This window comes from Crinia signifera, chromosome 1 (assembly GCF_055691185.1).
Source record: "Crinia signifera chromosome 1, ASM5569118v1, whole genome shotgun sequence".
NCBI lineage: Eukaryota > Metazoa > Chordata > Amphibia > Anura > Myobatrachidae > Crinia > Crinia signifera.
The window spans coordinates 365,295,110-365,310,869 of record NC_139217.1 but is presented as its reverse complement, the minus strand read 5'-3'; the positions used below and the strand labels follow the sequence as shown (position 1 = coordinate 365,310,869).

The 15,760-nt window shown below is 39.9% G+C and overlaps 1 protein-coding gene across 18 annotated transcripts in view; it reads right to left on the bottom strand.

The window, feature by feature from the left end:
- Positions 1 to 15,760, bottom strand: part of RIMBP2 (RIMS binding protein 2) — a 359,110-nt gene that overhangs the window by 107,973 nt on the left and 235,377 nt on the right. For 13 of the 18 annotated variants that reach the window (XM_083150351.1, XM_083150314.1, XM_083150342.1 and 10 more), the window contains 2 exons: positions 11,756 to 11,776; positions 4,930 to 5,134 (listed from right to left, as the gene is read on the bottom strand). In XM_083150351.1, the coding sequence (XP_083006477.1) occupies positions 4,930 to 5,134; positions 11,756 to 11,776 (226 nt within the window). The remainder of the gene's footprint in view (positions 1 to 4,929; positions 5,135 to 11,755; positions 11,777 to 15,760) is intronic. The other 5 variants (XM_083150360.1, XM_083150332.1, XM_083150448.1 and 2 more) reach the window with 1 other exon arrangement.

The following is a 15,760-nucleotide window of genomic DNA, read 5'->3' as shown; positions in this document are numbered from 1 at the left end:
TTAATCACAATTATTTTTCATTTCTCAACACCCACTATTTACAGACTATGGGAACGGCCATGGGGACCAGGTTCGCACCCAGCTATGCCAACCTCTACATGGGGGAGGTAGAAGACCTCCTGGTATGGGGAGGCGGCTGGGAAGCGAACCTGGTCCTCTATGGCCGTTACATAGATGATCTTTTTATTGTTTGGGATGGGGATCTATCTTCAGCACTCACTTTTGTCACATACCTTAATTCCAACTTACACAATCTTAAATTTACACATTCTTTTCACCCTTGCAAAATGGACTTTTTGGACATTAGTTTGGAAGCCAGATGAAATAAAATCTATACCTCCAACTACAAAAAAACCGTCAATACGGATTCATATTTGCACTATCAAAGTGCTCATCATCCGTCTTGGAAGAAAAATATTCCCAGGGGCCAAATGCTCCGTCTGAGGCGTAACTGTTCAGATCTATATTCATTTAAATCTCAGGCGACAGATCTAGCCAAATCTTTCATCTCCAGAGGCTATCCCAAAGACCTGGTCAACAATGCGATAGAGGAAGTTAAAAAATATGATAGAAATACATTATTGGTCCAAAAAAGTCAAAAAAAGAAAAAACAGACCAATCAAATAGAGGATAAAAACATCTCTTTCATCTCCACTTTTAACTCCCAATATAAAGAGATTAAAAATATTGAACAGAAAAATTTTGAAATATTAAAACAAGACCATACTCTAAGAGATATACTCCCTGATAAACCATCATTTATTTTTAAAAGAAACAAAACCCTGAAAACTTTATTGGCCCCAAGCGAATTGAAAGAGGTAAAACCCAACCCTAAAGATCCAAATATAACATCAGGAATCCCTAACATGTGGCTACCTAACAAAATACAGGGGTGTTACAAATGTGGACGTAACGCATACATCACCTGTGGGTACATTCAAAATAAAATCAAATCTATTAATATTGAAGGGGAAAAGAACCCTTATATTATCAAGAATTTTATAAATTGTAACAGTGATCATGTAATTTATCTCCTAACATGCACATGCGGTTTAAGATACGTGGGTAGAACCACCAGACCCTTACGAGTAAGATTTCTAGAACACCGCAGAAACATTATAAACAAAAATCTGTTACACAGTGTATCCCGCCATTTTTTTGAACACCATAGAAGCGACCCTAAAGATCTTAGTATATTAGGTATAGAACAGATAGATATCAGTAAAAGAGGTGGTAATAGATTTAGGACCCTGTGTAGCCAAGAAATCTACTGGATTTTTAAATTCAATTCCCTTCACCCAAATGGCCTGAATGACTCTCTTGAGCTTAATGTTGTCCTCTGAGAGAGGTGCACTCTGTTGGTTTTCAATAATACATCAAATTTCTCTTTCTGGTTTCCCTTCCCTCCCCCCACATTTAGTTTTTCCAATAACCATAATAAACTTAGGAGTTTTCTAAAAAATTATTATCTGTTCCTTTCTCCCTTCATTTATAACTGAAGGTATATGCATGTGATATATGTATATATTTTCTTTTGTGTATATATAATTTTTTATATATGTTTTTTCTGTATTTTCTTGTATATATATATATATTTTTCTGCACTTTTTTTCAATTCAAGAATAGAAGCACCACAAAGGTTGCCTCCGGAGTAAAATCAGTTTTCCCTGGTCGTTAGACTTATCTCTTGTCAAAATCTCTTGATCTATATGCTTGATATTTACTTGTTAAAAAATGTTTATTGTATTATTTTTTTGTGCCAATGCCACAGAATTTCCCGATAATTATTTTAGAAACTGCTTATTGTAGACTCTTATGATTCAACTGCAGACCACCTACTGTTCAATTTAAGTGTATATAGGAATAATGACTTCCAATCATTGATTATAAATGAACTAAAGATACATATCATATGTATGTCATTTTTCTTTATTAATGTCTATATTATAAATATGTCCCTGATGTGATTATGACTTATATCCCCACCTTCTTATAATAATATAATCCCTGTAACCTTCCCTGAATAACAGAGTCACCATAGACAAAATATCCTATTTATCTATCTAAAAACGTATCTGGACTCTATATGTGCTATACCGCACATTCATCACTGTGATGTCCTTGTTCCCCATTGGGTCAGACTCGGCATACCTCCATTTACTTGCAGGTGTTGCCAAGACAACGTACATAGGAAAATAATATCCGGAAGTAATGAGAGCGCAGAATGACACGCACCTCTGCGTTCCAATAAGCCGGAAAAAAGCACCATAACTGACCTGATTGGACGTGACGTGTGCGCTGTAACTTAGCGCAACGTCACTTCCGACTCGGCTCAGTATCCATGACAACGTCATGTCACTGTTACAGCCCAGTACCCATTAACGTAACATCACTTCGGATTGAGCCAAGTAACCAGGACAACATAACATGTATACCGCCGGACAGGATATGACGCGCGCACCGGCAAAAGCCGGGCGCAACGTCACTTCCGGTTACGACGATCGCCCTAAATTATATCCTCACGGCCTCAAAAGAAATGTGAGTAACTGGGTACTTATTGTGTAGGCCTATTATGCTCCTGATAGGTGCAATATGCACTACACCACCACCGTAGATCACAATAATGGGTCCCCTAAATATGAACAGCACGAAACCGGAAGTTACAATGTTGTCAATGTCTGAACCTTAACCCGGAAGTGCTTCATATATATTTTATGCTATTATTACGTTTTCTGGCTTATTTTCATATTAAATCACTATGATACCATCAATGTAAATTAAGTATAATATTCTCTGTCTCCGAGTAAGTTCCATTTAGTGTTTTTATACATTTTTGTACCTTTGAACCAATATGGTATGCAAATGAACATATGGGAAGTTAGGTATAAAAATGGCTCCCATTGACCAAACAAACACCTTGACAAAGCAGTCTGAGAACTGCGAAACGCGTTGGTGATACCCTGTGCCTGGACCCACCTTACCCCCAACACCACCATTTGCACCAAGGACTGTCTCACCTGCTAAAAACTTCTGATCAACAGCTGACTTCCACGAGTACCTCAAGCCAACATTCCTTGTCTGGATACCTGTTCCTACATCAGCGGGACTCCCGATTAGGCTAATTCCACACTTGCCATCGGTTGCAGTCTACTTCAAACATCTCCGCTACAGGACACCATTCAAGTGGCCGCAATAGGACTCTCCTTTTCCCCCCCCCCCCCCATCATTTCCCTTGGATCAGAAGCAGGTCTCAACATCGTTCAGCATCGGTGAATATTATTGGGTCCAGTTTCACTATATACTTTGTCATTGTTTTTTACCAATTGGTTCAATGAATTTTTTATTATTTATTTTTATTCTTATTCTTGTTTTTATTGTGTAATAAATTTTCTACATTGTAAAACTAGCGCTGCTATACCTCTTATTTATATTGCAGCTCTCAGAGCATGCTGTGCTTGTAGTTATCCAGGCAATGCCTTGGGGCAAGATGTAATAGGGTGCAATCTTTTTAGACAGCTAAGAAAAAAATCACACCATATCGCACATTTCACATTTGCGATTTTTGTCCGAAAATCGCACATGTAATAGGATGCAAATGTTTAGCCAAATTAAGATATCACTTGTGATTTCCTCAGATTTTTTTTTTTTTTAGTACTGGGAATATGCAATTATTAGTAAAGGTGCCATTTTTAGTAATGGGAATATGCAATTATTTTTTTTAGAAACGGAAGTATGAGGTTTTGTGGTAAAATAAAATGTTTTTTAAACCCCCTGGAGCCCTACTTGAGAAGAAGACAGACCTGTATTGGAGCCGGGGGAGGGGAGTATGTATGTTTGTGTGTGTGAATGGGTATATGCATGTATGTTAATAAAGCCCTACTTTTCTGGGTGTTATGGTGTATTTATTGGTCATGCTGTAGAACTACCAGTGGGCCCTTTAATGCCACCGCATGCTAGGACTTGTGGTTCGACAACTCCCTGCATTCAGGGGAGGCTTGCTGGGACCTGGTGTTCCACAGCAAAACAACATTTTACATTTTGAGTTCTATTTTAACCACAAAATAATCAGGTCAGCATCCACCACATACCTCCCAACTGTCCCGCTTATCGCGGGAATGTCCCGATATTTTGGGAGATTCCCAAGTCCATCCCGCCGCCGGCAGTGTCCCGTGGCGGGGGCAGTTGGGAGTCCCCCCTGTAGTCCGTGAATAGACGCTGTGAGCATATGCACAGCGTCTATTCTTGCAGGCAGGGGGGCTGGCCAGCAGCTCAGAGCTGCTGGGCATGCTCCCACAGCGGCGAAAACCCCGCACCTCCAGCGCGCGCCCTGTCCCTCCCCGGCATCTGCAAAAGTTGGGAGGTATGCACCACCCAGGGGCACTGGGGACAGCCTGGCTTAAGCCCTGGATGGATGAAGTCTGGGGGAGAGGTACTTTATTAGGTCACGGCAAAACCTGCAATTTTACTGCAAATTGCACACTGCTACATGTGCAATTTTTGGTAAACGTGCGATTTAGGACATTTTTTACTAAAAGAAAATTGCATATTCAAAAAGAATTGCACCCTATTACATCTCGCCTTCGGTCTCTGTCACCTGTACTTGAATGAATAGATAGGTCTTATTTCTTTTTAAACCTGCAAGATGGCTGCCTCCATGGTATATGTGACACAGGTCCACTTTTAAGGCAGTATGGCTTTTTAGAATTTTAACTTTACGTTTTTGATCTAAGTGCACTGCACATGACTGTTGCTAATGCTAACCTCTGCTTGGAAAAGGGCCCATTCTAATAGAGGCCCTAATAATACCTTTACATGTTATTCAATTCAATAATAGAATATGAACCATTATTACATCCCTTTAATTGCTTCAGCATAACATATTTAATGTTCATTGCCAAATTCAATTACTCAAAATCTGCTCAAACTCACCTTTTCCTATTGAAGTGGCTATTCCATTCATTAACTGGGTGAGAGCCTTATTTGGGGAGCCTGGTACATCAGAATTAAAGACCACGTTGCCACTAAACAAGTCAATTTTTCCTGCTTGTTGACGGAACTTTTCGAGCTCCCGAGATAGGAGATTAAACTGTTGGCTTTGTGTCCGGCATTTCTCTTCCAGGTCTCGAACCTTGGCCTACAAAAATGTGCAGCTCTTTGAATAAAATGAACAATTTCCAATTGAGAAAGCATAGTCATAAACATGCTTAGAAACAGTAAAGGCAGACATTTTGTAGCTAAAATATATGAGGAAACAGTTTATCAGTTTACTGGGACGGAGTGTAATTACTGGGCCAAAAACTAAGCTCCTCAGGATTGGAAGAACACATACTGATTGAATAGACTACATGTTTTACTGGATAAGATTTCAAAATGGCTGCCTTCACTGCATACATGTGACATGGGGATCACAATGTTTGTTCTACAATTAGTTTATAGGTAAGGAGAAAAATGGAATAGTTTGTTTGCAATATATTTTTCAAGTTGTTGCATAAACCATATTAAAAAAGAAAGAGCTAGACTTTGGATTGTTAGACTTTGGGGTGATTAACCCTTTATGACCCACAGTATGTTCCTGGTGTATCCCAGTTATGACATTGGTAAAGCAGACATATGAGGCCCTATAGTAAGAAACCATCCCAAATATGTGTTATGATCTTTTTGGTAGTTCTCACTCATTAAGCATTGGAGCTGGTACAGTATACGGTCGTTGGGTCGACACACAAAAGGTCGACATGGCTTAGGTCTACCCCTGAAATAGGTCGACATGCAGTTTCCCCCCTTTTTTTTGTCGACATATGTCGATAGGCTGTATGTCATGCCCTACCATCCACTAGGGTATGGAGGGAGAATAGAACAGTGTGCAGAGTGTGGCGTGGCACCATGTCCGAAGCATGGCGAACACAGCGAGCCATGCAAGGGGACACAGTGCACAGATAGTGTCCATGTCGACATTCAGGACCAAAAAGTGACAAACCTATGTCGACATTTTGACTGTCGACCTAATGCTTGTGTACACCTTAAGCATGCTGACCTATATCAGGTGTCTAGCTCAGCCATGTCAACCTTCTGTGGTCAACCTAATGCATGTCGACCTTTGGAGGGTCGACCCAATGACCCATACACCTGCTGGTATACCATAATTGTTATTAGTTCTCATTTGATATTTTGATAACGTAAAATCTGCAAGAAAATGTTTACAGTATTTACATCTAAATGGACACTGGGATATTAATGGCAACCGTCATCTCAATACAATCTACGCAATACATTTTCTACAATTTTACATTTTAAAGGACATTGGGCCATAAAGGGTTATGGGGAAGTTAGACTTTAGAGTAATTAAGGTGAGAATTTATCAAACCTTGGGGTGCTATCAACTAAAGGGATGTACACACAGGCTGCAGATGGGTGATCATGACTAAGAGAGTTGGCTTAGTAAGAATCGCTGTGCCGCTGCAGGAGAGAAGACGGCGGCCATCCCCAGCAGCAGCCTGCACGTACAGCCCAATAGACACTACAGGTCTAGACAAAATATTCTTTCCCGGTGTCTATTTGGCTGGGCGATAGCAATGCTGTGGGTTAGCGCATCGCTATTGCCCTCTGTGTTCACACAGGGCGATTCAGGCAAACCTTCTAAGCCATTTTGACGATGTAGGCAGATAGAACAATCTCCCAATGTGTGAACGGCTTAAGCCTTAGATTGAGATACTGTAAAGTGGAGAGAGATAAAGTGGAAAGAGATAAACTACCAATCAAGCACAGCCTGTAAAATGTCAGAGGCTGATTGGTTAGTACTTCATCTCTACCCAACCTTTGATTTATATATATATATATATATATATATATATCCCCCTTACTTTGTCCAATTACTTATAAAGTTTGTATAGTTTTAAGATAGCGTTCAAATTAGATTTCCCCTCGTATAACTTTAAATTCCCCCTATCAACCCGAATCTTGCACTCTTTCGTATAACAAAATATTGGTGATTGTAACAAATTTAGTAGTCTGCACTGGAAGAATACAGTTCTGTTAAAAGCAATGTACTGTGTGCGGTCACAGGAAACCTTTAGAATGTTAGAAGCACTGTACAGCTATATGTAATGCCTTTAATGGGGTGTACAAATTTCCAGTATTTCTTGTAGACTGAGACATAAACATTTGTTGCAAGGTTAAAGATGTTAAAATCATAGTAATAGGATATTTTTAGATATGGTATGTCAAAACACCAATAAATAAACAATTTTAACAGTCAACGCCCTATTAATATAACATACTGTACATATTACTTTAAAGATCTATAGCTACTGCAAGCAACAGAATAATAAACGTAGAGCTGCAACCTCTAGAAAATACAGGTAAGTGTTTGAATTCAGATCACCGCACCTTTTATTCCCCATATAGAATTTGAATGATAATCCCACTAACTCACTGCATGTGAAATAGAACATACTGTAGCTACTGTACTATTTTGCTGCTTTTTTTACCTACTGTGTAATATGCTAAAAGAAGGCAAAATGAATACAGCTTCTCTTAAAGTGGAACTAAAATAAAAAGCATGTAACATAAAACCCCACTATGACCTTGGACAATGAAAGAAACATTCTGCATAACAGGATCAAACACACATTCTGTAACAATGAAATGATGTGTCTGTTTATTAAGCAGTGTGACATATCCAGGTATTGCAGAGTAAAGGTCAGTTTTTCATGTCTGCTGGGTAGCTTATCGATCTGAGTTAGAGATTAATTTATTATGTTGACTGAACTTTTACTGGAATATGTCAGTGTTCACTTCATCCTCATCTACAACATGTCACAATATTATAGACCATGTTTAGGCTCCTGTAACAGCCTCTTATGATGAAGGATGAAACATACTCTAGAGCAGTGGTTCTAAACTTTCTGCATGTTGGGACATCCCCATAGCGAATCGGCATTATTGCCAGTTCGCTGACTTCATCCGGGGGCACGGCGGAGAGTCGGCGCATCATCGGGGGCAGGGGTGGAGGCAGCACTTAGAGCTGGTGTTGCTCCAACCGCTGCCTCCTCCATAGTGTGAACGGGAAACGGGACGCTTGACCCGTTGAACCCGTTCTCACCGCCAAGCAACGTGGCAATGAACCGGTAAAGACAAGGTAACCCCTTTCATATTGCAAGTGACACCACCCAGGGGTAAATATGAGAAGCATCAATGAGGGGAAGAAGCGGTATCAGTGCCATCATCTTTGTTGATACTGCATCTCACCCATGTATGAAAGAGAAGCGGGCTCCGTGACAGGGGCATGCCAATAACAGGAGCCAATTTTTTTGGAATGGTCAGCAGCATTCACAGTTTCAACATCTGCAACTATTGATATCAACAGCTGCAGGTTTGGTTGCCCATACACCACTGCAAGGTCAGCACTGTCTGTTGGCTCTGAGCTGCAGAGGAGATCCCGCAGTACTTGTTTCCTAGCACGGCACCCACGACATCGACATTAAGTTGTATGGCATCTCATCGCATCGCATGTGGGCGTATGGCATGCGATGCGATTTTAAATTGTATAAGCACCCTAATGGGTGCTTACAATGTTAAATGCACCCCCGCGCCACCCCCAGTATCGACGTTAACCCGAAGCGTGGCAAGCGAGGGGCGGTGGTACGCATCCTCCGACCTTTTCATACCCCCACTATCCACGTCGGCGTGGAGTTGATCTTATGTAGTGTGGCGAGCGCAGCGAGCCACCGTGCCCGAAGCGTGGCGAGCCCCGCGAGGGGACGCGCATTACTTCACATGTATTCCGCGTCCCCTCGCTGCGCTCGCCACGTTTCGGGCTCGGTGGCACACTGCGCTCGCCACACTATATAAAATTAACTCCACGCCGACGTGGATAGTGGGGTTATGAAAAGGTCGGAGGACGCGTACCGCTGCGCTCGCCACGCTTCGGGTTGGCATTAATAGTACGGGTAGCGTGGGGGTGCTTTTAACATTGTAAGCACCTATTACGGTGCTTATACAATTATTTATCTTATAGGGGGCACATTTAACGTTGAAAACACCCATTAGGGTGCTTATACAATTTAAAATCGTATACCATTGTATGGCATACAATTTGATGGTATACAATTTAAAATTGTATAACATCGGCTAACATCGCATCGCATACCATCGTATGCCTTATGGTATGCGATGCGATGGGCACTGTGCTAGGAAACAAGTACCGATGCCGCACATACCCATGTTAATACATCTCAGTGACATGGCTTCCTTCTTCACTACAGTAAAGAGTTATAGTGCATCTCAAACCAAATTGCTTTCGAAGCGCTCTACAGAGACCAAACAATTATTTTCAAACAATTTTCTTTAATTTAAAATATAATTAAACTCAAATTAATATAATAAAAAAACACCACGTGTATTACAGTTTAAAATCATTACAATTATATGGCATAGCAAAGGTGAGCCGTCTCCTAATGTAATTGTTTGTTTTCCAGTTGGATGGAATTGTGAATTGTAATATAGTATATAGGAAATTTATACTAACTCACTAATGAAAAAACAATTACATGGCGACAGCTCACCTTTCCTATTTCTTGGAATTATTGTGATATATTTTAGACTGTAATACATGTTATTTTTTATTAATGTTAATTACATTTTAAGTATGTTTTAAATAAAATAAATTTGCGGTCTGTGGTAGCGCTTCTTATGCAATTTGGTTTGAGTTTTTTTTTACGATGGTCAGCTATTTATTAAAGCTGCAGTCCAGACCTGATAGGTTTTTTTAAGTGATAAGAAAAGGAACATACACAAACCAGTTAGTGCTATCACATATTAGAGGTCATTCTGATTGACCCACAAAGCTGCGAAATTCGCAGCTTTGCGGGTCATTTAAATGCGAACGCCCGCCCGACACCTGCACACAGGTTTCACCCACATGCATGCAAATGGATGGACCATCCAATGATTTCTCTAGTGCTCGCAAATCTAAGACACTCTCTGGTGTCTTAGATCTAAGAGGGCGGAAAGCTGACATTCGGTGACATCAGTTGTCCACCTCCGGTAGTCATATCACCAGCGAATTACCATAGGAAAGCCTAGGTTTTTCATGGAAACGCCCATGAAATGCTGGGCTTTCCCATGGGCGCGACTGCAGGCTGCGGCAATGTGCCCCCACCCGCACTGTGTGAACAAGCCGGCTACTACACAAATCGCCGCGTCCGCACACACAGATGGGCTGCATATGCGTATAAGCAAATATGCACCAGTGCAGTTCATCAACATCGCTCACCGTTGCGAATTCGCAGCAGGGAGGATGAACCAGAATGACCGCCATTGATCTATAGTACATCTACATCCAAGTTTTGGAACCACTTCTTTAGAGTATTTCCATTCAAGTTTTTGAGCTATATATTACGCTATATGACAATATAAGATCCAGTGACTGTAAATTTGTCTGTTGAAGACTAATTTACTTTAAAGCAAGTGACATATTCAGTAGGTTAAAATACTTATTTCTAATAATTTGCTGCAACATAGCATCCAATTTACTTTTCTATATATGGCAAAATTGTAGGACTTTCTATTCTAAATAGACAAACAGCTTTTGGCTCTTCTGTTGTTGTTATTAGAACGGAACACATAATTAATGCACAATGTAGTAAAATATGCTACTGTATGACAAAGACTGGAGCTACACATCTTGTAAACCATGGGGCTACACTTGTTCCAGGTTAAGAACCGGTATTGTAGAAGTCTTGATACATCTCCCCCCACAGTGTTTATGATAACGCTGTACATGAGGTCACTTGTGCCACATGTGTGTAAATTAAGCTAGTTGAATCTACCTTAGTATGACGTATTGATTAAATCTGGAAGGTGATCTGAATTCAAGTTAACAACTATTTATAAGCTGTTTATAGGCTGTTGAACCATTCTTATAACTTCGATTTTTTATTTCTTAAATGTGTTTAAAAATGGGATTTGCTCATTCCACTGCATAAATTGACCTTAAAAAGACTATCAGAGCCAGAAAATAGTAAAAAGGGGAAGACAGGGAGATCTATTAGATGCAAACTACTCGGAGACTGTAAAAAGAGATAAACTTAGCCAAATAAATTCATGATCAACTCTTCACAGAAGGATTCAGAATATGTCCCTGCTGAAATCCTTGTAAAAGGTTATAACAAGCCACACAATAATCTCTAAGGGAAATTTATAGGGCATTAAAGAGTGTACAGTATGCCCAGTGGCTGAGACCAAAATGCTAAGCAATGACCGAGTATAAAAACAAAAAGATTAGAACTTAAAAAGGATCTCAGCATTTGTCTACCACTAAACGTTAACATGCACTACATGGTCTTCAATAGTATTAAACTACAGGACACATGTATATTGATACATTCAAGATAGATGTGTCCTGTCGTTTATTACCATTGAAGATCATGCAAAAAGCATGGCCAGTTTTGTAAATATCCTTGGCACAAACCTGTTATACAGTAATTGGTCAACCTGGATGGCTGGGATTAAGTCCAGCTTTTGTACTACTGGCTCTGTATGTTCATTAAAAAAAAGATGGTGCAGTTAGTATGAGGCCAGTTGTCCATGGCGGCATAAAGGCACTTATTGGCGGAGAGGAGTCAATAAATTCCAGGGGATCGTCTCTTGGGGCCGAACTCTGGCTACAATATGCACGCGTATAAGAATGATTCAACAACAGGAAACGTGCACAGAGGCAGATGGCGGTGGCAGGACAACAAATACACATTTCAAATACCTGCATGCTGTCCAAAGTGTTCTGAGTGAAAGGCAAAGCAGTAAGTCCAGACAAAACACAATATCAAAATAAAAGAACAATCGAACACACAAAAAAAAAACAGAACAGTTTATAATGCACAAAAGTTCACATAAAAATAAAAAAATAAATTAAAATATATTGGCATGTAATGCATGCATGACACTTCAGTACATCAGAGAAATGCAGAGAACCTTATATAGCGAGCAGGATGTAATCTACAAAAGACATATTAACATTTTCTTTACCCAGGCGAGTGCCAATGATTAGTGGGGTGACTAAAATACAGAATAAGTCACATATTGTCTGGCATACAGTGCTTTTAACCCCTTAGTCAGCAACTTCATCATAGCTACAAAGCTGAGATCTGTGGGGAGTGTGGCGCCTTGCTATGATGTCAGAACTAAGCACCATACTCCCACTCTGAAGAACAGAGGATGCAGCATCCACAGTCTGCCTACTAAGGTTATTATTAGCAGCGTGTGGGCACAATACACAAATGGAGGGGTGACACTGCCAAGGTGGAAAGGCTCCAACTTAAACTACCCTGTGTTTACCATATTACTTCGTAGTACATGCCCTTCTTAACGTGACAACTGCCACCCAGGAGGTCTTGATATAAATTATATAGACATAAATATATTACAATGAACGCATATGCTGTGACAGGCGATAGGCTCTTTGCCAACTGACATAAGAGAATAAGGGAGAGAAACACAAAAGGCTGACGCCAGGTTGTACCTGGTAAGGGTGCTGATGGGGGGAGAAATTATCAGATACAGTGATTTAGAGGAGATAAAATATCCATTACTGTAAATGAGACAGATATTATAAACACTGAGGCCTCCCTTCACCATAAACATTTATATAGATCACAGCTCTCAATATAACTAAATACCACTAACAATTCTCGTTAAGATGCGGTACTCCTCCTTCTAAAAAAGTCTTTCTGGTATAATGCTTTATACTACAAATAATGTGGCTATTATCCAGCATTATGTATGTATGTAAAAACATAAGACCAAGTGCTCTTATAGTAGTTACATAAATTAATGACATGAAATATAAGGTTTACTAACTAACATGGCAGTCATGAAACCAGACACAGATATATTTTCATAAGCTTTGATATAGATTATAAGATGAAGTTTCTGCCACACCAGGCATCTACAGCTACGTTGCACCCTGAGGGAAGATGTATGAGGTGTACTTTAAGAAGCCTGAAGAGGAGACGCTAATGTCACATTGGGAGGACGGGCCAGACCTTTCCGTGATTAAGACCCGCCTCTGTCTTAGAATAATGATGTATTAAGGGATTTTATCATTAAGCCCTGCCTCTTTGTACACAACTGCAATTCTCTGTATTAGGGAGTAGGCAGGAGATCTGGCCTCTCTTGCAGGGGTCTACATAAAAAAGTTTCCCACTACTAATGGTGTAGTAGATACTGTAAATATAACTTTAATAAAAAAAGTCAGCCATCACCATCAACATACTGATATGATGGCCACATTGAGATACATGCATAATTTAAAGAACATCTTTGAAGCAATAATTTTATGCTCACAGCCTGGTCGCAATAATGTTGCATATTCTATTTCAGTGCCAAAATCTGTGTATGTCCATCTCCTCGCCTGCCGCCGTCCCCTGGCTAAAATTCACCATCAGGGGCAGTGAGCCCCTGCGGCACTGAATACGGTGACAGGGAGGGTTGGCAGCGAATGCGCCAGCCCTCTGGAACTCGGCGACTGTGCAGCAAATCCTAACAGGATTCGCTGCACATCGCGATTATTCATATTGAATGAATACTGAGGAGGGCTCCATCTGTGTGTGTGTATATATATATATACAATACATATATATATAAACACAGAAGAAGCGGCACTCAGAGACGAGGGTAACGATGAAACCAACTGGTGGTTTAATGTAACATACGGCAACATTTCGGGGTCAAGCCCCTTTCTCAAGCCAAAGTACAACAGGTCACATCTACGCTGTCAGCGTATGTGGAAGGCACCGGGGCACTATATAAGGATACAGCATTTGGGAGTGCCGGTTTTATTTATATATATATATATTTATATATATATATATATGATAATTCCACTTATATGTGAAAAAACATCACATTGGGCCTTATTCTGGTTCACTCCTTCTGACAAATTCCTTCTTAAATGGACAAAACCATGTGCACTGCAGAGACTTGTGCAGAGAGAGTTAGATTTGGGTGGGGTTTTACTTCAATGTGAGATCTATATTGCAGTGTAAAAATAAAGCAGCCACTAATTCTCTCTGCACATTTTACATCTGCCCCCCTGCAGTGGACATGGTTTTTTTTCCATTTGAGAAGGAATTTGCCAGAAGAAGTGAACCAGAATAAGGCCCATTATCCCTCTATGGAATCCTTACATTAATCTACTTAAATAACCATTCTGTATTAGATAGTCTTGCAAAATAAGCAGCACCCAATATAACACTAACAAATGAAATGCGCCAATTGCCAGCTAAAATGGGTATGGATCATTGAATAGACAGTGCACAAGTCGAAACCTAAAGGTCGCCATTGACAAAACATCTTGAAAAAACTATGTGGACCTTTTTATGGGTCAACTGTTGTCATTTCAACCTTTTGCTTGTGTCAACATTTTGACAATGTCTACCTAGTGTACATCGACCTTTTGGTGTCAACCTATTGACTGTCGACCTACATATTGTAGCCCTATCATTAATATCCCAAATAAAAATGGTCCTATAATTCTCAATCACAAAAAAATCGATGACATGTACAGAATGGTATATTAAAAAGCAAAACAGTCATTGAAATTTTCAACTGTAATCTACAGAAACCCCATAAACATGGTGGCAATTGAAATGAATGGCAAACTGCTATATTAAGCAATGAAATAAGTAAATATGTTTGTAAAAATAAAAGTAAGCAAAACAAAATTATTATTAGCAGACTATTACTTTGGGGAATTAAAAGTACCAGCAGATCATCATTGCTTTGTTGCCTGCCCATTTCCTTCAATGGGGCTGAAGTTCCCTAGATGCTTAGGGATAAACAAACATCCGGCAGTGAAAATTGCTTAGTTGAGCATTTCCCATTCATTTGTATGGATTTTCTGCTAACATGATTAGCAATGCCTACTCAAATGAATTAGAAAAAAAGCTGTGATTTTTTTTGAGTCAATTCTTCCAAATGCAAATGAATTTCATAGAAAACATTTTTATAATTTATTTATTCATAAGAATTTAATTCAATTTAAATTGCTGAAATTTTGGTATGGGTTCAAGTTTAGTAGTGACAGCATGAAAGCTCGCCCTCCTCCGAAATGCGGATATCCAGACCTATATCTACGCAAACACTTTGGCATACGCAGCAAGCAAACTTGTTTTATAGTTTTACATTACATAATGAACAGAATAGCTTTATTAATAGCTTCAACAATTAACTTGAAAGCATTGACTCATGTGGTGAGTGTCAGAAAACACCTTACATTTCTTCACTTAACTGTATCCTCTTTCATTTTTTAATAGTTACATACTTATTTTGTATGTATAGCAGCTGAGGAAAGACTGGTCTGGTATGGCTTCTGCCCCACGTGCAGTGGCCGGGACAGGGGAGGTTAAAAAGCATTCAGCTAATCTGACTCAGCCCAAGGAGTCAGCAACCCGGGGCAGAAGTCAGACAGGAAGACCCACAATCCAGAGCTCAGGGAGGACGAGAGTGTTATGGAGGATCAGAGAGTGATCTGAAATTGGCAATCAGACGGCAACAAGAGTGCAATGAGTGTGATATGAAGGGGACTACGGCAGGGGGGGATTTAGGGATGAGGGCGCCCCTAGGCACAACAATAATGTTTACTAAGTAGGACAGTTTATAGGGGCAGTATCTGCATGTCCTATCCATTTACACTCTATTTAAGATGGAATATAGTACAGTACAGTTGATATTTTGCAGTTATTGGTACATTTTGGGCTGACAGTAC